The sequence below is a fragment of the Amphiprion ocellaris genome, chromosome 20 (genome assembly GCF_022539595.1).
Source record: "Amphiprion ocellaris isolate individual 3 ecotype Okinawa chromosome 20, ASM2253959v1, whole genome shotgun sequence".
Classification (NCBI taxonomy): Eukaryota; Metazoa; Chordata; class Actinopteri; family Pomacentridae; genus Amphiprion; species Amphiprion ocellaris.
Window position 1 is genome coordinate 17,397,780 of NC_072785.1, and position 25,864 is coordinate 17,423,643.

Sequence of the window (25,864 nt, forward strand, 5' to 3'; positions counted from 1 at the left end):
TGCAGTGAGCTTTCCCTCTAGAAGGCCAAATGGACAACACAACCACCTGATACTCTCACTGTACAGGTCTAGGATTCGGGTTTTTACTTTAACTCATCACTCGTCTGTACGTTCTCCTGTATTTTCAACTTGGGTTCACAGTACAACATTCTCCTTGTATCTTAACTTAATTATAAACAAAAACAGAGCCCAGATGTGTGTTTTATTCACACAGTATATCGCATTAACACTTAATGGTAGCACTGCTATTCACTGCTCACCTTGTGGTTGCGTCCATGCTTGTAGAGCAGCGATATGATGGACTTAATGTGTCCTCTCTGGATGATATTGAGTGCCTCGGGGCTCTCAATTAAAATGCAGTGCAGAACTTCCAGGATGCCTGCACAGCCGCAAAATTCATCAATTAGTTAACAGCCGCAGAAGAGAAAGACACACCAGAGGACACTCGTCAAAGAGACATTCAGTGTGCACGGATCAACAGAGAACGCAGAGTATATTCTTTACTATGCATTTAAAAAGTAGAGGATTGTATATTCCTGTATTATATTTAAGCCAGCAGGACTCCTGTCCCTATTGAGGAGTGCTGGGTTTCCTTCAAAGTAGTTTAAGGTGTGATGTCGCACAGTACCTGACTCACAATGCTTCACTTTCACTAGAAACTCAGCATGTGGGAGAATGATAATGAGTGTACCTGAAGAAGACTCCAGTCTCTCCAGCTTGCTCACCAGCCAGTCCAAGTTGTTAGAGAACTGAGTGCAGTTGTTTCGGTTCCCTCGGATTAACGCCGCTGCAGGGTATGAAGAAAGTGTGCATGAGTCTAATGTTATATTGAAGAAAAAACTCTCTGATAGATCCCTTTCAGTGCATTACCTAATGTGATGTCTTACACAACAGCAAAACAATGTCACCCAAAGGTGGACACCTTAAATTCAAGCCCAAAGCCAGTGGAAGAAGAGGTGCTGTTGTGACACCCTTATACATATTAATATTGGAAGATGCCTAAGATAGTAGGAGGGACTGGCACAAGGAGAGACAAACACATGCGGACAAACACACCCACATATGTCCTAGTAAGGAGAAGACAGGGTCATTTAATGCAGACAAACAGAGAAGAAAGGAGGGAGGCATCCCAAATCCACTTAGCGCTGCGCTGGACCAGGTGTGTGGAGGAGGGAACAGGGGAAACAGCGAGACGTGGCTGGAACACTAATACGAGCCAGGAGGTGGAATCAGTGTAAATAAGAGCATGAAGGACATTCTTAGAGGGCAGAGGGGCTTCAGTGTGGCAAGATGAAAGATAAACTTTACATATGGGCCAACTAGAGTCTCTTTTTAAGAATACAGAATATCTAAATGATGACAGCAAGAAAATCATGCCTGTTCGCAATTTTCTGCTCGCAAACACATCTTTTATGTGACAGCTGGTGAAGGAATGTTCAAGACAAACATTGTACTCGTCACATAGAAGACAGCAGGATATGCAGACAGAAAAGGGACAGCAAAGAATATATATTTTTCCCCTGCCAGGTAATTTCAGTGAGATACGTCCGTATCTGACAGAGCATATGGTGGCAGTGGCAAAAGGTTAAAGTGATTTTAGTAGGAAGGCTGATGGCATTGGGCTGTGGGCACATAAAGAGCGCACAATGAACGAGGAAACAAAAGAGAAAACAGCACAGACAGTGATGAAAATTGACATTCAACAGCTAAAAAACAATCAGGCCAATAGGGGGACACCCAGTGTGTGGGGGGTGGGGTGGGGGTAGACTGATGTTGTTGGGCTGATGCCCTGGACGCACATCACACAGACTGGAAAGCTCTTTGTATTCAGTGGGCCACATGCCACCAAGTCTTTTTCCCAACAATGGATATGTGTGTGAGTATTAGAGACAGGCATTTGTGGAGTATGTGTGTACATGCGAAGCTGTCTCAAGTCTGAAGCATCTGCAAATGGCTGGCTAAATGCCAGGTCAGCAGAGACCTCCATCCCCACTGAATCACCACACTTGCAGCTACTTTATCTTCAAATGACTCTCGTCTCTGAGATTGATTACAGCAACGAGTCAGTTTAAATGCTGTACATATATGTGTGTGTGTGGTGGACAAGTGTCTCACCCAGCAGTTCATACAGCAAGTTGAGAATGTCTTTCCAGGCTGCTCCGGCCTCTGACCCGGCACACTCTCCGAAGTGGGCCGCGCTGTTGTAGACGTTAAGACGATCGATACAGTTGGACACCAGAGTCAGCATCCCCTAAGAAACGTACAGTAACACGTATGAACATAATTTCACCACAAATGGAAAGAAAAGTACACATTTACCACAATAACATACCCATTTAAAATACCTATCTAATATTAATGACAAGCTCTCATTAGTATAAAAGCTTCATTTAGTGAAATGTGTCCCCTGCTTTCAATTAGCTGACCATCACGAACACAACCCTATGGCTCTCTGCGGTCCCATTTGGTGGTGGTGTCATGGTGATTTATATGACAGAGAAATATCTATAGTGATCAGATATGCTAAATGGAGAGCGTAAAAGACAAAATGGAAATTGCAGATGATTTATAATGCCAGGAAAATCCATGAGTCAGCTGTCTCCTGTGACAAATTGACCTTCTAAATGTAATGCATTAGGGCCGGGACAGAGATGTGCTATTCTGCTCTGTAATGGGAAGACAGGTACAGATGAAACAGTTGTTAGAATATGCGTAAATTGCAAATAATGAAAGTGTAATATTTTATGACAATGCTATTTTGTAAAAGAAAAGAAAATCATGGGTACTGCATTTATGACTAATAATTAATACTATGGTCTCTTGAGCATATGGTCACACTCAAGTTATTATAGCCTGGATGAGTTAAGGGGAGTCTGGATAGTTGACATCATTGGGCCCCTCAGTACGGCAGCTGACATTTTGTAATTGATGAAAGCAATTTAGGCCCTAGAGGCTTAGCAGAAAGCTTCAGTGCACTCATGCCAGCCTTGGGAGGAAACTTATAACACCAAAAACTGCTGACACCTTCATATGCAGTGACTCCAAATACAAGATGGCATTGAAACACACCACAAAGAATCAATTGCTCTCCGCAAACTTGTGCAAGTTCGCCGCTGCACTCCGGCTCAATCATACGTGCAGCCACTTACTAAAATTGCCTCAATCACAACTCTTCGCTCGGGGGTTTTGTAATATTTTTGCTGCACTGCAGAACAGCTCGTGATATTATTAAGTGATGGCTTGCTCCCTTGATGGCCAAACTCACTTCTTGTTTGAAGAGGTTCTGCCTATTCTTGAGGGAGCGCAGCTTTATCTGCCTCTCTTCGTGCTCCAGCTCAGCATCAGGGAGCTGGAAATAGGTGATGAGGTCATTGAGGGTTTGGAGCACCTCCTCGACAGGCAGGGCGACCAGAGCCCTATTCTTAACACCCAGACAGTCCAGATCTCTGGAGGACGGAGACAGAAAGAAAAAAAAAACTCATTCAGACAGCACTTCTCACTGATGTTTGTGATCATGCATCGTTTTAAAAACCCTCCCATTCATTAGGAATGCACTGAATCAGTAATAACGACAGCCTATCTGGGAGTCAGCGCAGACTTGAGGAGAGGCAGCGATGACTAACACAATGTTTAGCCCACAGGTTCATTCATGCTGAAATGCTGATTTCCGCTGGCCTGCTAAAAATAGCTCCTGTCGTATGCGTGGGAGGGGTGTGGGGGAGATGTATGTGTCACAGCCGCAGGGGAGGCAGACAAATTCTCACATGTTACTGCCATGAGCGCCCCCCGAGCCCGACCCAGGGGACAGCGGGCCCTGTGATAACAAATAAAGGTGCTGGAAGCATCCACTTACGTGCTCCACAGCTCCCCTTTTTCATAGCCGGCCGTGCGTAGCCGTGATGCCGCTGCAATGTTTGCCATTTGGAAACGCATGACTGGTCCACTGAGTGAGCTGTCTGGGGCTTTGGCACCCCACTCAGTCAAAACTCACAGGCCCAGAGCTCAACTCTCTGCTGGGTGCGTTCACAATCTGGAGGGACGTTATATCACAACTGTGTGGATTGTGAGAGAGTCTGGAAGGGCTTTGAGATGTTGATTTTTTAGGTTTCGGGTATAATTTTGTGATGTGGCGGCACTGAGGATTGGGGATTCACTTTGATCATCTTTATAAATTACTCTGCCATCATCAGCGTGATGCTTATGTAACTTCTACCAGTCACAGAGCATTTTGCAGATTACCCTAATAAAGCGGCTCAAGACAAACGTTGACTGTAATTTGTTTTAATTGGGTAATTTGTGCGATCACATCCTTGAAATGAGTAACGGCATCATTTTTTTCAACGTATAGCATACCTGATGAAGCGGTTAAAGAGTAGCGTGGTGTTGCGGATGATTCGTGCGGCGCGGGACTCTTCATGTTGACAGCGCTGGAGGGTCAAACCATCATCCATGTGACCTTCAGAATGTAGGCACGCCTTGAGAGGGCATAACAGGGAGAGAAACACAGAGATGATACAGGAAAAAGGGGAAAATGACCCAAAAAAAAAGCAACAGGAGTCCGTTTAATGGAGGAAATGTCTCCAGCCATCCTCAGCCAGCACTGAGCTACAATGTCTGGAACACAGGTGTTGACACTACAGGCTATCTGGCTGTGTTTACAAGGAGGACATGTTGTCATCCACATTATCGCGCCACACATTTCTATCACTTCTGCCACAGTAGCCAAGGGACAGGGTTTATATTTAGTGGAGGCAGAGATATGAACTAATAGACAATCATCTTAACTCAATCAACTCATTACCCTCAAAATAATTATCTGCTCCAAGGATTCTCAGTCATTTATTAGTTTTATTTGTTTTCCTATGTGCTTTGCATCCACTTATGCATGTCACTACTCACTCTCCTCTTGAGGGGACCCAGACGAGCAGATTTGACATCCGGCGCCTGGTAGGAGAGCCAGAGACCTGTGGCCACGTGCATGATGAAGCAGAGCGAGTCGCCGTATTTAATCTCCGCCACCCCCATCCCCTCGATGTCCCGCTTGGGGCTCTGCTCCAGCTTCTCCTGCAACAGGAGGGAGAAGACAATGAACATGTCAAAGCTGTCAGTGAAATGCGCATGAGCACGCTGGCACAATACAAACAAGAGACATGCTGCATGCAGATTTGTTCTTAATCAAACCGCCAACCAAATGTCAGCCGCATCTGCTGTTTATGACTCTACCCGTCACAGAGAGAGCATTGTTCTGCTGCGAGGATCAGATACAATTGTAACCCATGATGGACAAAAAAAAAGAGTCCAATGATAAATGGCCTCACTTTTATTCTATATTATACGCTTTCAATCCACATTGGATGGGTCAGTAATTGACTCACAATCACTGGTTCTATCTGGACACTCCATTATACAGAGTCCAGTTAAACGGTCGGTTCAGTCAGAGTCGGCAAGTTCAGCTAAATTAACCTCTATGGCGTAGTTTTTGCTGCTCCAATAATTCCTGTAATTTTCATTGTCCTTGAAAAAAATGGTGATTTTCCAGCCCAAGGATAGTGGGCGGTTCATTCGTAAAGGTTTGGAGGGGATCACTATAAAGCCCTCTCGCTGGTATTTAATGAGGAAGTATGTAGCTGATCCCGTGTGACACGTGTCACCTTGAGGAACAGCGGGGAGTCGAACACATACATCTTCATGTGTGTTTGTGCCCTTGTGTCTGTATGCGTGTCCTTGCCTTTGAGGCTCTGAAGCAGAAGGCTGTGGCCACGGTGTCAGACCTCTCCCGGTCCTGGAGCACCAGGCCTCTGTCCTCGGTCAGGGCCAGGTAGTGACCGGTGGTCAGGTGCCGTAGTCGGAAGGGCTGGCCCCAACGGATGTGGCTCCCACTCCAGCTGTCAAGGTCACATTGACACAACAAAATTAAACACAAACGCACAAGTCAGGGGAAAAAAATGCATTCTTGGACTAACTGCTCATTAGTTGATCTAAAATCTGCTGCCAGCGGTTAATTATCTAGCATGGATGTGATTGAAACATTAGCAAAAAGCTGTAAATATTCCTCTAATTTTGCATTTTGTTTCTGATTAGACAGTTCAAAACAAAACCAGATCAGAAACATGAGAGATGAGACAAACATTAAATTTGACAAAGGCTGCATCCCGGGGCAGCTGTAAAATAACCAGCTGTAAAGACATGAAAGGGAGAGCTGAAAGAGAAAGAGGGAAGAAGACAGAGAGGCCACAGTGTAGTAAATTATAGACAGCGAGAGGGGGGAATGAACAAACGACAAAGAGCAGACAAAAAGAAAAAGGTGAGATGGAAAAACAGGACAGTGGTGATAAATCTTTACAAAAAGAATAAAGGAGGGAGTGAGAAATGGTTGAAGGATCACGTGAACCACAACCCACCTGATTCGGAGGGGCTCCAGCCTCCACAAGGACCTCGCCTTGGCACCAGCTTTACCCGTCTCATAGTTGACTATCCTGGGGATGCCAAAGAATCATGAGTGGGTGGTCTGTCTGTGGACTGTCTAGCCACCACCGGCACCGTCAAGGTCATTCATCCTGGCTTAGAAGAACACCACCTCTTTCCTCTCATTTGTCACACTGATATTCACTGACAAGATACTTGATTCAGACACATAAACACACGCACACACACACTGGCGCATGAGCTGTATTTACTCTGCCGATTCCAGCATCACATCCTTCAAACAGAGACATATGTGCCCTGATAATCCACAGCTACACTGTCTATCAGTGATATGGGTGACTGGGTCCCAAGATAAAAGAAATCACTCCCCTGGTGACAGCTTGGAGTGTGTTTGATCTGCCCCAGAAAAATGTAAGACCTCTAAAAAGCATGCTCCTTAGGTTGAATTTCAAGGACAACACTAGGAGAAAAGCCAAAGCTAGAAATTAATATCTAATCCCGCCCCCATATTTGCCATGCTCTGTTCTAAAAATAGACACTGTGTGTGTACGTGTGTGTGCGTCAAAGAGGAAGGCACATATCTGTTGGCACCTGGCTGAGTGTGTGTGGGCTTTGCCCGCTGTTTTGACCCACTTCAAGCCCAGTGTGCCATTTTTCTGCAGCCTACCTTATCCGTGTTGGCACCAAGAAGCTATACTTTAGATAAAAATAACACAGAAGCCATTTTGGCTCTCTGGAGAGCTGAGCGTTACGCTGGTCAGAGACATTTTCATGACGTGTGGTGGAAGCAGAGGCATCAGAGTTAATGCACAACTCAGTTAGCTTCTCATGAGTGGTGTCACTGCTGTGCCATCTCTAAAGCGGGGCCCCCTAATGCTGCTGTGTATTCAGGCTTGCTGTGCTGCATTACGCACCTCTGCTGCTCTTCACTCTGGTCTGATCCTGGGATGGTCACCACCTCGTCATGTCCATGGAACAACCGCATCACATGACCACCCAACAGGTAGCCTAATGGAAGATATGGATGTTAGCTTTGAACATGGTGGCTTTAGGTTTTCCTGTTATGCTGCTGCTTCTTTTTACACTGTGAGTGTTTATCAACTCAAAGATACAGCCTGGAAAGATGAACTATTTACAGTGGTGCTTTAAATTTTGTGAACCCATAAATGTGACCTAAAAACATTATCAGATATTCTCACAAGTCCTAAAAAGCAGAGAAAAATACAATTTAACGTAAATAGGTAATTTGGTATTAGGTAATTTATGATGAAAATAATGCAATATTACATATCTGTGAGTGGCAAAAGGATGCAAAATACTTGTATTTAGTATATGGCGTGACCCCCTCATGCAACATTGACTGCGAATGAAGGTAACTGTTGAGGCATTATAGGTAACTGTTGAAGAATCCTGTTTTTTTGCATAGAGCAACTTTAGTTCATTTCTTTGCAAAGAATTGCTTAAATTCTCAGTTGTTGGGGGGTTTCCTGAGATGAACTGCTCACTTCAGGTACTTTCACATTATTCCTACTGGATGAAAGTCAGGACTTTGATTTGGTCTGTTGAAAAAACATTAACTTACTTTTCCTTTACCCATTATTTGGTAGAATGACTTTTGTGCTTGAGGTCATTGTCTTGTTGCATGACCCACTTTCACTTGAAATTCAGTTCATAAATAGATGTCCTGACATTTTCCTTTAGAGTTCCCTGGCATAATTTAGAATTCCTTGCTCTATCAATCTCTCTGTGTGGCCCTGTGATAAACTGGGGAGCTGTCCAAGGTGTCCCCTGCCTTCACCCTAAGTCAGCTGGAATAGACTCCAGCCCCCCATGGCCCTACAGAGGATTAAGCAGTCTGTTGATAATGGATGGATGGATGGATGGATGGATGGATGGATGGACAGACGGATAGGTGTTCTATCAATGATGCAATGATGACAAGCAATCCTGATTCAGATACAGCAAAACAGGCCCAAACCATGATACTACCACCACCATGTTTCACAAATGGGATGAAGTTCTTATGCTGGAATGGAGTGTTTTCCCTTTTAAACCAAAATTTCTTTTTTGGTCTCATCCATTCACAAAACATTCTTCTGATAGGCTATTGGCTTGTGCATGTGGTCTTTAGTAAAATGCAAGGGTATTTTTTTTAGAGAAGTAGCCTTGCTTTTTGCAGCTGTGTATGTGCACCATTCTTGTCCAGTCTTCTCTTGATGGTGGACTCATGAACATTAATATTAGAGCTACCCTTGGTTTCTTTACAACCTCGCAGACTATAACTGGATTTACTCTTACTTTTTGTTGATTAACCTCTCCTCTACTTCTCCATTTTTACACAATCTGTCTGACTGTGGACTCATGAATTCCAAAATCTTTATAGAGATGAGATTTTCCAGTCTAATGAGCATCAACAGCTCTTTTTCAGAAGTCCTTGAGAATCTCCTCTGTTGGTGCCACGACATCCAGACTTTGATGTTCTTTAAAAATAACATGGCACCCATTCACACCTGACTGTCTGTCATCCCATTGACTAAAAACACCAGACTCTATTTCCCCATCTAATTATCTGCCAAACCTTGAGGTTCACATAGTTTGTCACTTACAGATGTGTAATGCAGGATAATTGTCCCTTTTAAATAAATGACCAAGTATGATATTTTTGTATCATCTCTACTTTGAAACCTTTTTTAAAACGTTTTGTATTTTTGCAGAAACATGAAAAATCCCAAAGGGTTCACAAATGTTCAAGCACCACTGTCGATAAGGGATCAGAGACTCAACGCCCACCATCCCCACTGTGCAGAGTCGAGCTCACACACTAGTGGGTCTACTCAAACACAGGCATAATGAAAACACTACTGCACACAGCAGCCTAACAATGGTAATATTATTTTATTGTGATTGAATTTAGGCTAGTAGCAGAATACATCAGTCAAAGTAATCTCCCGTTATAAACTGTAGCACTCAGTAAACATATAGTACGTAAGAGCAGCAGATCCAGGTGTTGTCTTTCTGTTTTTCATTTTAAAGGTAAACTTACCTAATGAAAATAAGTCCATTCTGGGTTTAAAGTACCTTTCTAGTCACTGATTAAGCCCCTAAACACTCACTTCAGTGTGTCAAAGTTACATATTTAAACTGTTTTACCATTAAATTAATCCCTTATTGCCTTCAAGTGACTTAGATGTAACTCTACATGTGCAGATGTATGAAAGTCTTTGCCTCTTTCTCCACCCACTCCCTCCTAACTCACTGCAGTTCAAACACCACAGCTCACCTACAATTCAAACACTGTAAAACTGCTCTACAATACACAGTGGCAAGTTGTAATATTGGAGTAATTCAGCTATACCTGTTTGAACCAGTAACTGATCCTAATGAAGAACAATGATACAGAAATCTCATCATTATGTAGGAAGCATATGAAACCGGGAAAGTCATGGGTACACTGCAGTTTTAAGGTGAGAATGCTCACTTCTGGCATCCACTGCTTATTTTGCTTCTCATGCGGCTTCTAGTATGTAAAAAACATCACATAGATTTGTCAACTAGGTTAAAAATTTTGATTTTTACCAAAGGGATCTTTAATTTTGAAATGATCAGCCTCTATTTTGGGAGCAATCACAGAACTGGGGAATAAATTTGGAGGTTTTCAAGTTTAGGTGTTTTCCAGAGCTTCTATTAAATAAATCTAAACAGATCAGATTTTTTTTGCAAACTTTGGCTATTCTGTCGGTCAATGTATCAATGTATCAACCAATAAGCTTGAATGCAACATTTGACTCATGCTTCAAAACATGGTACTAAACGAATATAAGAGAAGTGTTTTGAATCTTTGGGGCTTTACTTTTAGATATACTGTATTTCCTAACCCATATTCATCTGGCAGCCTATCACTTTATGTTTTATTTATACATATGTTTTGATTTATGGAATTGATTTTCTGTGTGAAGCCTCTACCTTCTTCTATGTTGCTACCGGAGCAGATGGGATGGACGTTCCACAGAGTCTGCATGAAGGAAGCATCCACCTGGATGTTGCCATTGGAGATGGATAAGTGCTGCGGGGAAAATCACATACAACATTTTCTTATTTGTGCTACAACCACACAAGTGACAGGACACTGACTGAGCTGCCAAGGAGGAAAAGAAATTAAAAATGATTAGCAGCTTCACTACCTGCATGGTTTTTGTGTACAGTTGTGGGTTTGACAAAGAACTGAATTAATTAGTGTATTATACTAACAAGTAAATGTGGGTTCAATGAACAGTTTGACACAGTTCACTCAGACAGAGTTCAGCTGGAGTTTGACACTCAGCAATCACTTATCCAGAGGAAAATTTTAATTTGTCATTGAGTGTTGAGGGAACCATAAAAGTGACTGACGGATTCCTTGAGTGTTTGAGGATTTACACCACGTGTGGGCTGTGCTGCTGTGTGTGTGCATCCAAAAACAAATTTTGTAGCAGCTGTGTCCTGATCCTCCCTCCTCCCAAGAGTCCCTCTCTGCAGCCCTGAGGTGCTGTGTGTCCCTACATCCCACAATGTGGGTGACAGCTGGGACAGGCGACCAGATTGATATTAGTGACTGTAAGGCGATAGTGGTCATCTGTCCATCCTTCCACTGCTGAGGTGGGGGGGTAAAACGCCGCCTGGCTGCTGTCACCAACTTCATGGATCACAAGGAACATGTTTTCCGGGGTTAACATAACGCAGAGCTATGATGCTAAGCTCAGGGGGCATGTTGGCCGACTAGCAAAAGAAGCCTTTTGCTGAAAAGGTCAGCTCAGAAGTGCAATAGAGACACACTCATTATTAATGGGAGAGGGATGTGACGAGGATGATAACAGAAGAGATTCATTTGAAATGGCACTGGCAGTGGTCAAAAGAAATCATAATCCACTAAAGCAGACATTTGCCACTGCAGATCAAGTTTTGCTTAATGTAATTGTAAGCAGTCTCGAAGTCATCCAGAAGGAAAAAGCAGTTGCTTTTAATCCTCCTGCTGGAGAGAGGTCACGGGGAGAGTGCAGCATGCGGTAACAGGATTGGTATAATCTGAAATTTTGTCACATCAGGGGGAGCAGAGTTGATGCTCTCCTACTAAGACCTCTACATTATGCACAAACACACACACATCAGCTACAGCTTCAGCTCCAAGGATTGAATGGCAAACAGTAAACTTACAAGGTATCGCTCTGAGGACACGCTGACGAGGATGAGGTCATCACCGATGCGCACTTTCTCTCCTTCCGATCTCTGTTTGGATGCTGGGTGGATCGTCCACCAACAGGCCTCACCTACAAACACACACACGTCTATACATACTGGCCCCGTATTTTAATTTAAACAAGCCTCTACAGAGACCAGTTTTGAGGGCACCACGTTATCACTGCCCAGATGTCATATGTAATTACTAATATTGCAAGACGGTCACAGCAGGAATGGGCACATGTGGATTCACCATGGCAACAATCTTTTTCAAGTCTTATTGAGGTCTGCTGCGCTGCATGATATGAAAGGAATAATAATAGCAAGAAAGAAGCGTGTCCAGGTATGAGGATACTACAACAAGGCTATCAAATATGCAGCGCAGATGTAATCACCGCTGACAACAGAAGCACACTGTATGTCTGCAGCGCTCCATGGGGAATATTAACCAAGATGTTGGAAAGACACACAGGGAAATTTGCTCATGAACAAATGAGGTGCAGGAGGAAAGATAAAAAGAGGGGGCCTCGCAAACAGTGGAGAGAGAGTTAGACTGAGTGAAAGAGCCAGACGGAGACAGAACAAAGACAGAGCGAGACAGCAAAGAGTGAAAGAGGGGGATAAAAGGGAACTGTACCAGAGCTTGTCTTTTACCTGTTGAATCCTCCTGCAGGCCGACATCAAAGGACAGCTTATCTGTCTGTGACCTTGATGTCTTCAAACAGGCCAGGTACTGTGGTCAACACACACATGAAAACCACAGAGCTGTCACACACACACTCCTCTGCAGGTGACCTTCTTCACATGTCATATAACTGCTAACGATGTTTAAATCCTGTTACTGTGATCATTTTATTCGTGTTGACTGTGTGATCTCTCACCATAGAGCTGAAGGAATGCCTCAGGAGGATGGCGTGTCCGTACAGCAGAGTTTTGTGTCCGCCGCTCTGCGCTGCCTATAGAGACAATTCATACGCACAAAAACACACAAAGATGTAGTTACATGTCAGCTCCTGACAGAACAGCCTCAGCGGGCTCCTTCGAACTGTGTCATTCTACACCACAACCTCTGACACTGAATCCTGACCACAGTGAAAACCTCCTCGCCGACGATGATGACCTCAAGCAGGGGAGACACATGTCCCCTTGGGAGGGCTTGCCATCCCGTCAAATGAAGACATGCAAACTGACTTGTCACGGGAGATGGTGTTTCTGGCTCCTGTATCCGTGAGCGAACAGGATACGGGGTCATCTTTCCAGCACTCCGACTACAGGAATGTGGGAAGGATGCGCAACTACTGTCAGCCTCCGATGCAATGTCATTATTAGCAGGGAATGACTCCATCGCTTTTGGGGGTTAAGATGCAGGAGGGGAACAAATGAGATCTCTACTGGGAGAGATGCAAAGGGGATTAAGAGGATTTTTTTTTGGGTGCGTTTTTCTTTGGCAAGCAACTCTGATGTTACTCACCTTCCTTATGAGCCTCTAGGAAGCATTAAGGTAAGAAAAAGTGTCATTATTCAGAAAGAACTATGGTTCTCCTGAGCCTGTCTGCCTTATTTTAAACTTTAGTACAAATTATTAAAGTTCTATGGGCCACATGATTGTCAGAAATCATGTAAAGGGATGAAGGAAGTTGACTCTTGATTTCTTGGCATTTTACAAAGCAATGCCCCGGGGATGAAATAATCTCTGAAACAATGCTTAACAGCCAAGTTTGACTATAAAAATGTCAAAATACATTTAAACTACAAGCACAGCAGGGCACTAATGATATATATCAACCACAACTATGTCCATTTTATCCAATTACAGCCATTTAACAACTGAAAGACACATGGTTAATGGCTGTGTTTCATAAAAACATCTTACCATGCACCATCTCTCTTTTGTTCCTGTTTCATTGTGCCTCTTTTTCCTCTTTCTCTCCCTATCCTCCTCAGTTGGCTACTGGGACAATTGCTGGCTTGTGAATTGATGCAGATGTGTCGTGCAGACTGCAGCACTGGCTTCCAGGCTTCTTCTGTGCTGCTGGCTACTGCTATATGTTGGCTGAGGTACTGAGCTTAATGCAGCGAGGCACACCGAGCTGCAATCACCACAACCAATGAACCCAAGCCTCACACTCGCTGCCTTATCCCCCCATCAGTAGGAAAAAGACTCTTCTACATGTGGAGGCCCATTGCAGCAAAAAATTCAATACACCTAGAGCAAGTGAAATGAGCAAAACTGCATTACCCTCGGCTCAGTGAACCATAAAGGCCTTTTGGATCAAAGAGGTTTAAGTGGAGAAGCAGACTGTGTTATGATCTCCAGTTGTTGACCATGAGCGACATCCTTGTGTTAGTTTAGAAGTGCGACATTCAGCAGGATGCAGCCTCCTGCAGCATGCGGCTTGTAGTGTCTTACAATAAACAGGAGTGGGAACCGCAGAGAAGCAACTCTGTCTCTCTGACTGATTGATCTTTTCACTTGGCTCGTTTGGCTCACGACCCCCAAACACGTCAGTGCACTTTGGATAAAATAAAACAAATTTGGACAGAGTAGTCACAGGTGAATACTGTGAAAATGGGAGCTGGCATTTGCACAAGTTGTGTGTTTTCTTTGCAGATCCTTTACAGTTTCCTCTATGTCTCCGTGCCTTCCAACTAAAACCGCCTGAACTGCCCGTTTGCTCCAGCCACTGTCTATTGATAAGCCCATACGTTCAAAGACGTATTGATTTCAGAGCCTCAGCCGAGACATATTCAACCTCCATTTCCCCTTTAATGGTGCTTCCTTCAGTGACATTTCGGCGTAGGCGAAGAATGATGAATAGGTAGACAATATCGAAAACAGATAAACTTGAGTGGAGAGAATGCAGTGAAGTAACAGTGAAAATGGACAATTCAAGCCATCTGCAGTCTGAACATCTCTGGGGTGTTTGCTCCAAAGGTTATGAGATAGGTCTGAGATAAGTATATCAACTAGTCATTGAGAGAGTATGAAACATCACAATGTTAAAGTTCAACTAAAATTACATTTACTCACACCATTATACAGTCAAAAACAAAGTCAATGTGACATTAAGATTGATTTTTAATTGGTTTTTAATAGTTTGATCATTAAGGGAAAAAAGCATCCAGACTAACCAACAGTAAATATCATTTACAAGCATATTTTTATGCTGTTTAACCTTCTGAAGCCTAAAACTTGCAGGCGCATTTTAAAAGGCATATTGCAAATTTTAAAAAAGAACTAGAATGACATTATTTATCTGAGCCAGAAAATGTAAAAACAAGAAGATGTGAATCTTCAGATTTTAAACTTTCAGGCTGTCTTTGAACTAATCATGATGCTGTTTGGTCAGAAGAAAGAAACTAAAGTTGAGCTCAAAATTGTGATATTTCATATAAACCTCTTTATTCTACGTCTCATTTTTTTTTTTTTTTTAAATGGCCAAAAATTAAACATTTCCTCAAACTAGATTCTGTAAAAGACAAATAAATCTGCACACCTCGATGCAACTGTTATGTAGAGTGACATTTTTTTCCAGTATTTTCAACATCTGTGGTGGACATGTTGATTCCACTTTTTTTCCCCCCCATTTTTGTAAAATAAGTATTAAAACTAATTTTACTTTCTTGTTTACAGAAGACATTTCATAGATTTCATAAATGAGCCTGCAGTGAGTAAAGATGTGACAAGAGCAGAAAACACCCAGAAACAGTTTGAATTTCACAGGGTGCTGGAGGTGACCAGATAAATAGCTGATGTAAACTGATATTAGCAATAGTTCTTTGGTCGCTTGAAGAGCAAAACATGTCAAGTCAAATCAAATCATCATTATTCCTAGAGCACATTTACAACAACAGATGCTGAGCCAAAGTGTTTCCAACAGGGAAATAAGATTAGCATTACAAATGTATCTAACAAGTTTAAATATGAGGGCTAAGACAAAACAATGATATGTAGAATACAAACTTAGCAGGCTGATTAAATTTTGTGGTTAAGATCCTACAGTGCTATTTACCATATAGCGTTCATGTATATAAATTAGACAGGAAGAACAATTGAGCCGAGTTGTTGTTCAAAATCTGTGGCTCAGGCTGCCGTCTGGCTCTTAGTCAGTGACTATGAAACAAAGGCGTCATAACAACCATATGCAAATGTGGTTCACAACAAATGGAGATGACTGGCTTTGTAGAAACAAGTTTTCCATCTACACAGACAGAGAACTAACAGTATTCCAAATTATGCAAAGATAGGAGTTGATTTCATGAAGCCAGAAAATACAAATTGGTGTCTGAGTCTTTCTCAAAGGAAGATATGCTGCTACAGAAAAAAACATGCAAGTTCATATCAGCTGGAAAAGGTGCTGATGAAAGGGGAACAAGGCTGGACTAGGACTTAAATATGTTAATTTGAGCTTGAACTGTTTAATCAAGCAGTTAACATTTTGAATCCTCTTTTTCTCTGCTGCGGCTCAATTTCCCTCCAGCCAGTGCTAACATTCCTCACAGCGGCGGTGGAACCAATGGTCTTGACTGGCATCATTCTGCTGCACGAAGGCTCCGCTGTGACCACAAAGCTCCAGTCCTGACACCTCCATTTATCTCTGCAGTGAAGTCATTGAATGTGAACCTTAACAACTGAGGATTTATGAAAATTCCCAGCCATGTGACATTAAAGGGTGAACGGGCTATAGCTGAAAAGACTCCAAACATACTGTCAACTTTTTTCTTTTTCTTCACTGAAAACCGTTCGTGATCACTCTCTGTCTCTGTGCAGAAATCTTTGTCGGCTCAGCTGTTTGCATCATCTCATAGCATGGAGACACTATGATTAGAAGGAGATACTGTGACAAATGAGAGCTTATCCTGTGTGGAGGGTTGCACGAATCAAATGATACCGCAACGAACATTCATCTGAATCCCCTGAGGACAAGACAAATGTTAATCTGATGCTAATCCAGCATTGGAGCCGCTCTAGTTCTCCGGTAGTGGGAATTGAGTTGTGCGAGAAGTGATGTTTGAGGAGAACCTCATTGGGAAGTCTGTACGAAACCATGTTTGTCTCTGTCATCTAGTAAGGAGCTCAGAATCTATCTCCTCAAACACCGTACACAAAAAATTCTATACGTTATTTCAAAGCATTGCTTCTGGTGTGTGATAAACCATGATTTCTAATGACTTTCAATCTTAGTACAAATGTTGTGTGGTGACGTGTTGTGGTGGACAAACCACAGGAGATGAATGGGGGTGAACAAAACAACAACAAGTGTAGTGTAACGTATCCAGGACACTGTGCATAAGGGATGAGAGGGGAATGATATGAGTGGTGAACATACCAATCGATCCAGGCCGCGTGTCTATCATGCAGAAGATGGAGATTATACACAGAAAACAGAAGATAAAGATGGGAGAATTATACATCTGGCACAGCAGAGTGGAAGAGAAGGAAACACACTTGCAAAAAGACAACTGAAACAACATCAGGAGCACAGAATACAGTGATGAATGAGCGCTAATTACTAGCAAAGTCAACCACATGCTATTGATTACATGCGCATGATTCCCTCCACTGTACACTCTTCTGTACATTAACCAAGTTGTCAGCTGCCCTCTTTGCCTGCTGACTTTTCTGATGATTATTTTACAAAAGAACCAAAACAGCTGCTGTTTCCCTTCAAGTCTCGGCATTAATCAAATGGGCAACAGTAAACACAGCGCTTGAAGAAAAGCTGCAGTAATGCCAGGGCATCCCCTTCATCCTCATCAGTATTCATGTGGGTCCGGACCTCTCTGCAGTCAGGGTCCCCAGGCCGCTGTAATGGGTCTATTTTGCCCATTAATCTCCTTACAGCGACTAAGCAAGTTAAGAATATTTAACTTAGCTCACTGCATTCCATACAGCTGCCTGTTTTGAATGTCATAACAAACAGAGTGGGACATACGTTACAAGACTCCAGGGAAGGTTTACGAAGGGCTGTTGCAGGTGTGTGTGTACGTGTGTGTGTGTGTGTCTGTGTGTGCATGCGTGCAATAATGCATGTGTGTTCACCACCACTCACCCCTTCACTGTTCTGTCCACTCTTAGCCAGCATCTCCTGCAGGGCCCGCACTGACAGAGACTGTTCCAGCACAAAGGTACAGATGCACAGGTCTGGAGGAACATACTGCAACAATAGAAACACAAAAGTGGATCCCAGGTTAAAAATGACCTCCATGAAACCCAAAACCTGTTGGTGGATTTAACCCCTTGACACCTGAATTTATTTACAATTAAATAATTTTGAAAAAGTGTGTTTTTGCTTTCCAGCTGATGCTAAAATAATTGAAGATCGTTAATTTGCCTATTACACATAGAACAGATATATAATAATTTACGTCCCACTTCGACCGGTCCTACGAGAAACCAGTGCTCGCAAAAAGTTCCGAGGTACGTACTGAATATGCACAAACCGGTACTGGGGGGACGACTGCATGTCGTCTTTTAAAAAATTTCCAAAATGACACAGTTTATCAGAGCCAGAAACCTTAAAAACACAGAAAATCATCTGATTTTGAACTTTCCAACGGTCCACAAATCATAATAATCATGAGATGTGTCCTTCTGTCAAAAAACGTAAAGGAATCTAAACTTAAAAGCATGACATTTAATCAAAATAACTTTATTTCCCATAAACTGTTTTATCTGACAGGATTCTGTACAAAACAAAAATGATGTACTTCTCAGTGCAACGATAAAGCACATAACAGTCACAAAAATTCTGAAACTTTCTGGCTGAACTGGGTTGAACTGCAGGCTGTGCTTTGACAGACCAGATAGGACACTAAGTTGCAAAATAACCATAATATGTAGAGGCATCTTTAAATCAGAATTGGTGGCACCTGTGCCCACTAAAGATGAGTCATTAAACAAATTCAACTTTCATTGTCTACTTTTGTTTTTTACGATTTATGGCATTATAAACTGTTTTACAGCACAAAAGATATTTTGTAGTTCTCTTTACTTCCAGCCATGGTGCTGTTTCCATTAAAGTGCAGGACTTTATATTGCAGTAAAAAAGGAACCCACAGTCTGTAAAATGTGACAGGAGCAAAAAGCACCGAAAACTGCTTGGAGTTCAGAGGGTTAACACTGCTGAATGATCACGATGATGATTTTTTTTTTTTTTAAGGCTAGTTTCATTTACATTTTTCAGTAATTCCCTGTGATCTCTTTTTAATAGTTTCTAGGTGCGTGAGCCACAGTTTTATAGCATATAAAAAAAGGCTAAATCAAAAGTTGGAGCTGTGCATAACACAACTACACATTTCTGCTGCTGGGTGCTGTCACTTATGATCTTCAGAAAGGGACAAATCAAAACACTATTTTCTTTTTTTTTTCCATCGCAGCCTGTGGGAGCTTTATGAGTCTGCATGTATTTTTTTTTTTTTACTCATATTTTTGGCATATATGAGTAATGGAATCCTTCAGACTTACCTCTTGCTGCCCTTTGATGCCAACAAAATGCAAAATTGCCTGGAGCTGTACATTAATGTCACTGCCGTATACCTGTTAGTGGTAGAGTAAATATGAAGCTACAACCAGCAGCCCTTTAGCACAGTGTAGGATAGAGGCTGAAAACATTAGGGGGAAGCTAGTCCAAATGTAATCCACCTACCAGTGCCATACTCTCAAGCTTGTCCTGTTTAATTGGTGCAAAAACCAACTGTGAAAGTGACAATTTGCTGTTTGACAAGGCGGTTCTGTGCCAGACTGGTTTTTGCCAGAACCAGTCTGGCGGTTTCTCCGTTCCTAGTCTTTGTGTTAAGCTAAACTAACTGGTTGCAGACTTAAAACAAATGCAGTCAAGAGAATAAAAAGGGACATCCCATTGAAATTGTTGGCTGTTTCATATTTGGACAAGCCAACATTTGATCCTCTTTGAAACAGTGCCTATTAATAAAGATGATATACTAAAACTAATGACACATGCATTTGACATTTTGCTGACACCATATTTAAATAAATATAAAAGCAGATTCAGTGAAGCACACCCCTATATTTATCACACCTTCAAATCCAAATTCATATTTAAACATCTCACATCAAGTGTCTGGTGTTCTCTTTGCTGTTTAAGTGTGTGGTGTCAACATGCCCATGTCTATAAAGTGTTCCAAGGCCTTCAGAAAAAAAAGGGTTGTGAATGCCTATGAATCTAAGGCAAGACTTAAAATGCTCTCTAGATTATTTGAAATAAATCACTCTACTGCAAGAAAAAGCATCTACAAGAGGCTTAGATTTCAAACGACTGGCAGTTTGTCCAGCCAATTTAGGCCAAGAGTAAACTGCTTTAAAGAAAAAAGAAATCTCCAAAAACCCCAAACCTTAAATGCAAAATCTGCTCTTAACTCTTGCAACTGCTACTACAACTGTGCAATCAAAGATGGAGTTATTTGGCCACAGTAATAGTAAACATGTTTGTTGCAGACCAAAGACAGACTTTTAGGATTAGAAATAAGCTATGAAGCATGGAGGTGCAAATGTTGAAGTCTTAGGGACTGGGCATCTTACAGTGCCTGATTCAACTATAAATTCTGCATCATGTCAAAATTAAACCAGATGTGGACCTTTCAGTAGGATAATGATCAAAAGCACATGAGCAAATTCACCAAGGAAAGGCTCAAAAAGGCGAGTCACCGTTTTATCAAATGGCTTAATCAAAGCCCATATTCATTTAGAGGGATGTGAAATGGGCAGTACATGCAAGAAAATAATGCAAACTGAAGGGATATTGCATGGCAGTCGTCAAAAACGTCAGCAAGCCCATGCAAGACATGATGGAAATTTATGCAAAACACCTACACAGAGCTATTTCTGTTAGAGTGGAATACTAGCTTCTGATGCCAAAGTTGTACTTACTTTTTCATGAACAACATTACATATAATGGTATTTTTCTTTAATATATCCAGTTTTCCTTCTAATGTTGCCCAAATTTATCTGTAGACAATGTTTCACAGAGGATAAAATATTTGCTTGTCCAAATATGTTTTTAAAAAGTCCAGCCGTTTCCACTTACTGACTTACTTTTCCACAGAACTGTAAGTGCATTTACCCAAATGTCAAACTAGTCCTTTCCAGTTTGGGGGAGCAGCTAAAAAGCACACAGTGCTGTAGAAGAACATCCAAAGTACAGACTGAATCCAAAAAGTGAACTCTACCATTATGAAAGCAGCGACCTCAGAAACCAACCCTGCAGCAAAATCCTGCATACATTATCCGAGCCTTAACCAAAGTACCATTAATGAAAACATTACCACAGCAACTTCTACTATCAAAATCCATCAAATCTCAGTCTGATTTAGTACTTGCCGAACTTTTTGCCATGTAAGCAAAACATCTTCATATAGCCAGAAACATGAAAATTGCTCCCTGAGTCTACTGGGATATTCTGATTATATGCCCACTCATAAAATCTGTGCTGACTGTTGCATTTTCATCCCACTTGAACCAAGTTCGTCTTAATTGAGTGGGCGAAATTCATTAAAAGGTACTTTAAAAACATAAGTGCTCTCAGGTCAGTGTAGCGCTCGCATCAGCCAGGGCTTGGAAAGAGCACAATTAGAAAAATGGAGAAGATGCCAAATCGTATTCCAAACCAGGGCAGCACTAGCTGGGACAGGCATTTCACTGACAGAATGAGGAAAGCAGCGATGGAGACATTATGCGGTATGACCACAAGATAAATTATACCAACCTAAACACCTTCCCTGGCCTCCTTACCGAGGAGCTCAACTTCTCCCAAAGTGGTTCATTCACATAGGTAAATCTAACCTCATTTCTAAACTTCCCACAACCCAGTTTCAGGTTCGAGTAACTGGATGGTGGATTCACATTCAGAAAATGATCACTGGGATTAAAATGACCACTACTGTGTTGTTGGCTCAACAGGGGTAACGCTTTAGTGAAAACAAACAGATATGACTTGTTTCATAGCAACACCTGCCAATGTGCTGGAATTTAACAATAGTGTTTACAGATACGTCTCACAGGCCAGCTACAGATACACTTCCAAATGGCACACTTCCTTAATTTAGACATCACCTTGAAGATTGTGTTTTATTTTGAGGGATGGTAAGAATTTATTTTAATCCCCAGTGACTCATTTTTGCTCTTGTTGTCCACTCATTCAGAAAAAACAACATTCCCACAAAGGCTGTCAAAGGAACAGTTCAAGTTTTAGTTAGATGAGAAGCTCAACGGGCTACTTGAAGCCACTCTTGTATTGGTCTATGGTTTTGCTATTTACAAGTGAAAAGTGTCACTCGTAGTAAGGAGCCTCATTGAAATGTCAACCGACTCTGCAGTTTCCATCACCTCTATAGCGGTTTATAGCAATTTTCAGCTTTTTGGCAAACATAAGGGGTTAGCCACTAGTTGGTGAATATAGTTAATCATTTAGCATAAAAAAAAACACCTCAGGAGGTGGTAGAGACCAAAAATAGAGCTTAAATGAATGTGAATATTACCCAGTGAGCACCAATCAAGATTTTAATGTTAATTTCTAGCTGATAATTGGTTGACATTTAGTTTGAACATTCACAACCTCGTTTCACTCTCTTCAACCAGCTAAAATGTGGTTACAACCACATATAAATATATATAAATATGTTTAATAATTTAGAGAATTTGATGAGCTGTAGATTACAAGAAAGAGATTGTGAAGGATTTTCTCCAAAGTCATGCTGCACTAGTGGTGAAATGTGGTCTACACAAACAATTTTCAGTGCATTTAATTTTTAATGCAAAATGTCATAAATATGCAATTATATAAGCTTGCGTGCAGCCAACAAGAAGAGGACATTGTGAGTTTGCGTTAACGCAAAACAACGTTGTGCTTACTGCTGTAACATGCACATACAAGTACCAAAATGCACATGCAAGTACTGAGGGCTTAGCTTCAACTTCTCTGAAAATATAATGTTCCCTTCCAATATAAGATATAAAAAACTGTGACAATGTAAAATTTATGATCTCTGTGTATTTATTGAGTGGGCTATATGACAAAAGGCTATTATTTGCACATTAGAGGCCAAAGTTTTCCAATACCGCAAATCTTAGTGAAATATCTGTGAAGAGTGGGTGAAAAAAACTTTGGCTTTTGTACCAGTTCAGGGTGTCTTTTTGCTTGTGACCAAAAGGTCAAAAGCATTTTTTAAAAATTTCTTTTCAACAGAAAATACGCTCACTTGGTGACCAGAAACAGAATGCAAAAGAAAGCTAACGTTTCTTGATATCAGCTAGCATGAGGTTAGCATTAAGCTACCATCTAGCTAAAACTGCTTGCTAACAAAGTTTGCTATGTTAATTTAAAATTCCATTGTTTCAGAGTATATTTTACAGTTATCTCCTATTAAGTTGAAAAATACACTTTTGGACATTAAAATACAGCATTAGCTACAATTATGCTATGGCCAGAGGACAGTTAGCATAGGTTAGCATTAAAGAAAGGCCTGGCTTTCTCTAAAAATTTAACCACATTTCTTAACCTCATGTTTATTATATCTTGCTGTGTCTATATCTTGGCTGTCCTATTTTGTTCGATATATGTAAATTTGCAATGTTTGATATGCAATTTCACAGTGACAACAAAAATCTTTTGTGAAACCATAACTTGCTAATTTGTACATTTCTGGCCAGTGGCCTTTAACTAGAAGTGCTAGTAGGCAGTTTTTTCATACCTGTGAACAGACCCATGCTACCTGTTTGCACCTGTTTCCAGTCTAAGGTGAGCTATCTGTCTCATGCATGACTTCATGTGAATAAAGAGATGTAAATGAAATTCACCATCTAACAATAATGGTATTTCAAAATTGCAAACTGTTCACATTTAATGTAAATGTGCACACTTAAGTTGCACATAAACCTACTCCAGTCGTGCTGTTTGGGTCAGTGATACCTCTTGCCTAGCTCAAGAAACTGCTAAAGATTCTCTGGTGAGATCACAATAAAGGCTGGTGAGAATCAATCCAGCCCTCGACTTGCAGCTGACCGTTGCCCTCTCTAGCTGCAGGACTGTTACGTTTAGTGGGGAGGGGACTGTCTTTAATGACCAGGGCAATGTGATAAAAGTCTAAGAGAGCAGGAGGGATGATGAGTATCTATCTAACTCTGCCAGGATGTCTTTTCCCGAGTCGGGAGACAGTTTTACAGCACCTTGGCCATGCCCAGACATTTGGTTTATGACCAGTCACGTGATGAGGGAAAGAGTGTAGCTGGACGGTGGGAAAGGATAGATCACGTCTTTATTCCTCCCTCCAGAGGGAGGGTCAAGAGGGTTAAAGCAGCTCACCATGAGGAAAGAGGGGACTTAGCTCTTTGCCTTTTCTTTTCAGTCTAATTGGAAAAGGTTAATATGGTTAATTGGTGAAGATAATAATCCACATGCTGTACACACAACAAAGATAGAATGTCACTTCCATAATGGTATGTGGGCATTCTTCCAGTAGTCACAATATTGAGTCTCTGACAGGCGTGGACAACTGGTTGTATATCACAATCAAGCAGCTTCTCACAGGCAGATTGTTGTTGCCATTTAAACAGTGCGCACTTTAAATCCAACCTCATCCTCCCGTCTTGATTCTGTGCCCCATTACCGGACTAGTTCACCAAGGAAAGGAGGCATCCTGTTTGGTTGTCCGTTTCTAAATTGCCATCTTCGTTTTTTTCCACAATTCTGTCGTTGATCCCAAAGGTGGGGTGATGCCTTTTCATAAAAACGGCAGGCAATGAAGACAAAGTGCCTGATAGGAGGAACATCCATCACACCTGTCAGCTATAATTACCATCCAATATGGGGTGAAACACACACTCTTTGAGAGAGAGTAGCCTAAATGCCAGGAATGCACGGATCTTTGCTCACATGTACTAACAAATTCTAATCAGCCCTGTTTGCTCTTTCAGCACTCTCATCTTTCTCTGAAAAGCATCTCCATCTCTTGCATGTTTACACACACTGCATATGCCTAGTGTACCAGCTTGAGTCAAATTAAGCCCAGACAATACTAATGCATAATTATTAAAAGACAATTAATGTGGAAGAAGCCCATAAGGCCTGCTGTCAACTGCCGCTTTGCTACAGAAAAACAACAACACCAGATTAGCAGCACAGCAATAACGGCCAGTGAGAGGTGAGTGTGTTGGGATTGATACGATTCTCTCCGACAGCCAATCATCATTCAGATATTTCTGCCTAATGAGTGGATCACTTGAAGAAATAAGAATGAGCTTGTGCTCCGTAATGTGGATTCATTACACAAAAATGCATTAGGGTGGCAAACGGCTGACTACAAAGGAAAACAATTAAATTTAACTCATTAAAACTTTGCACTAAGTCGCACAAACCGACGAATGCATCCGCAGCCACAACTGAGCGGCTCAGCTGCAATATAGGCAATTACAGCAAACAATAGCACTGCTTATGAAACAATCCATCAAACGCTTCCAGGGCCGTAATTTTCGGGAATTATCATCTGACGGCGGGCCCGCAGAGATGTGGCGTCGTCGCTGAACCCTTGGAAGAAAAGCTCATCAAAGAGACTGTGGTGGTTGTGAGCTGTTGCTCCCGCTTTGAGGACGCACTAAGCTGCCTTTATGTGCGTTTCCACTTGGTTTCTCTGATTGTTTGCTGGACCTAAACAAGAATGAACTAAATGGATGTTTAGCTTCCATGGAGCCCCCGTCTGGATGAATGCATCTTTACCCTGCAGGTTTATTTTTTTTTGCAAGCCGCTTCATGTGACATGTTCATATGTGTGTGAAGTTGATTATATAACAGCAGCGAATACAAATTACACCAAATGATGTGGATGATGTTGATCAAAGAGCAGAGCAGAGGCATCCAACACCGATAACATGCATCTGCGTGTTCCACCGGACAAATTTTTCAGATCTGAGAGAATCAGGCGGTGCAGCAGTGGTGTCAGTGCGCCTACCTTTGCCTCAGATGTGGGCTCCAGGTAACACAGCCGATTGCCCAGCCCCTCAGCAGCCAGGCAGAACTTGCGATTCTCCTTCTGGATGCAGGCCACGCACTGAAGCACCACTTCATCATCCTGTCAAGACAAAACAGGCTTCAGTCTGTGGGTCTGTGCATGCGAGTACAGACGCTGTGAGTGTGTGCGCCACGTCCCGAGAGAAGCCCAGTTCACCCACACACATGCCTGTCTCAGCCCCATTGATCAGGCGAGACTCCT

General features: G+C 41.9%; 1 protein-coding gene across 9 annotated transcripts in view; it reads right to left on the minus strand.

Annotated features, from left to right (window-relative positions):
* LOC111587668 (ryanodine receptor 3-like) overlaps window positions 1-25,864 on the minus strand; it is a 122,043-nt gene that overhangs the window by 70,525 nt on the left and 25,654 nt on the right. For 6 of the 9 annotated variants that reach the window (XM_055005904.1, XM_055005901.1, XM_055005896.1 and 3 more), the window contains exons 2-17: window positions 25,604-25,723; window positions 17,694-17,798; window positions 13,112-13,126; window positions 12,522-12,596; window positions 12,295-12,373; window positions 11,617-11,729; window positions 10,390-10,489; window positions 7,341-7,434; window positions 6,402-6,476; window positions 5,729-5,885; window positions 4,900-5,064; window positions 4,354-4,475; window positions 3,266-3,446; window positions 2,116-2,251; window positions 692-787; window positions 261-379 (exon numbers count right to left, since the gene is read on the minus strand). In XM_055005904.1, the coding sequence (XP_054861879.1) occupies window positions 261-379; window positions 692-787; window positions 2,116-2,251; window positions 3,266-3,446; window positions 4,354-4,475; window positions 4,900-5,064; window positions 5,729-5,885; window positions 6,402-6,476; window positions 7,341-7,434; window positions 10,390-10,489; window positions 11,617-11,729; window positions 12,295-12,373; window positions 12,522-12,596; window positions 13,112-13,126; window positions 17,694-17,798; window positions 25,604-25,723 (1,752 nt within the window). The remainder of the gene's footprint in view (window positions 1-260; window positions 380-691; window positions 788-2,115; window positions 2,252-3,265; window positions 3,447-4,353; window positions 4,476-4,899; window positions 5,065-5,728; window positions 5,886-6,401; window positions 6,477-7,340; window positions 7,435-10,389; window positions 10,490-11,616; window positions 11,730-12,294; window positions 12,374-12,521; window positions 12,597-13,111; window positions 13,127-17,693; window positions 17,799-25,603; window positions 25,724-25,864) is intronic. The other 3 variants (XM_055005905.1, XM_055005900.1, XM_055005903.1) reach the window with 1 other exon arrangement.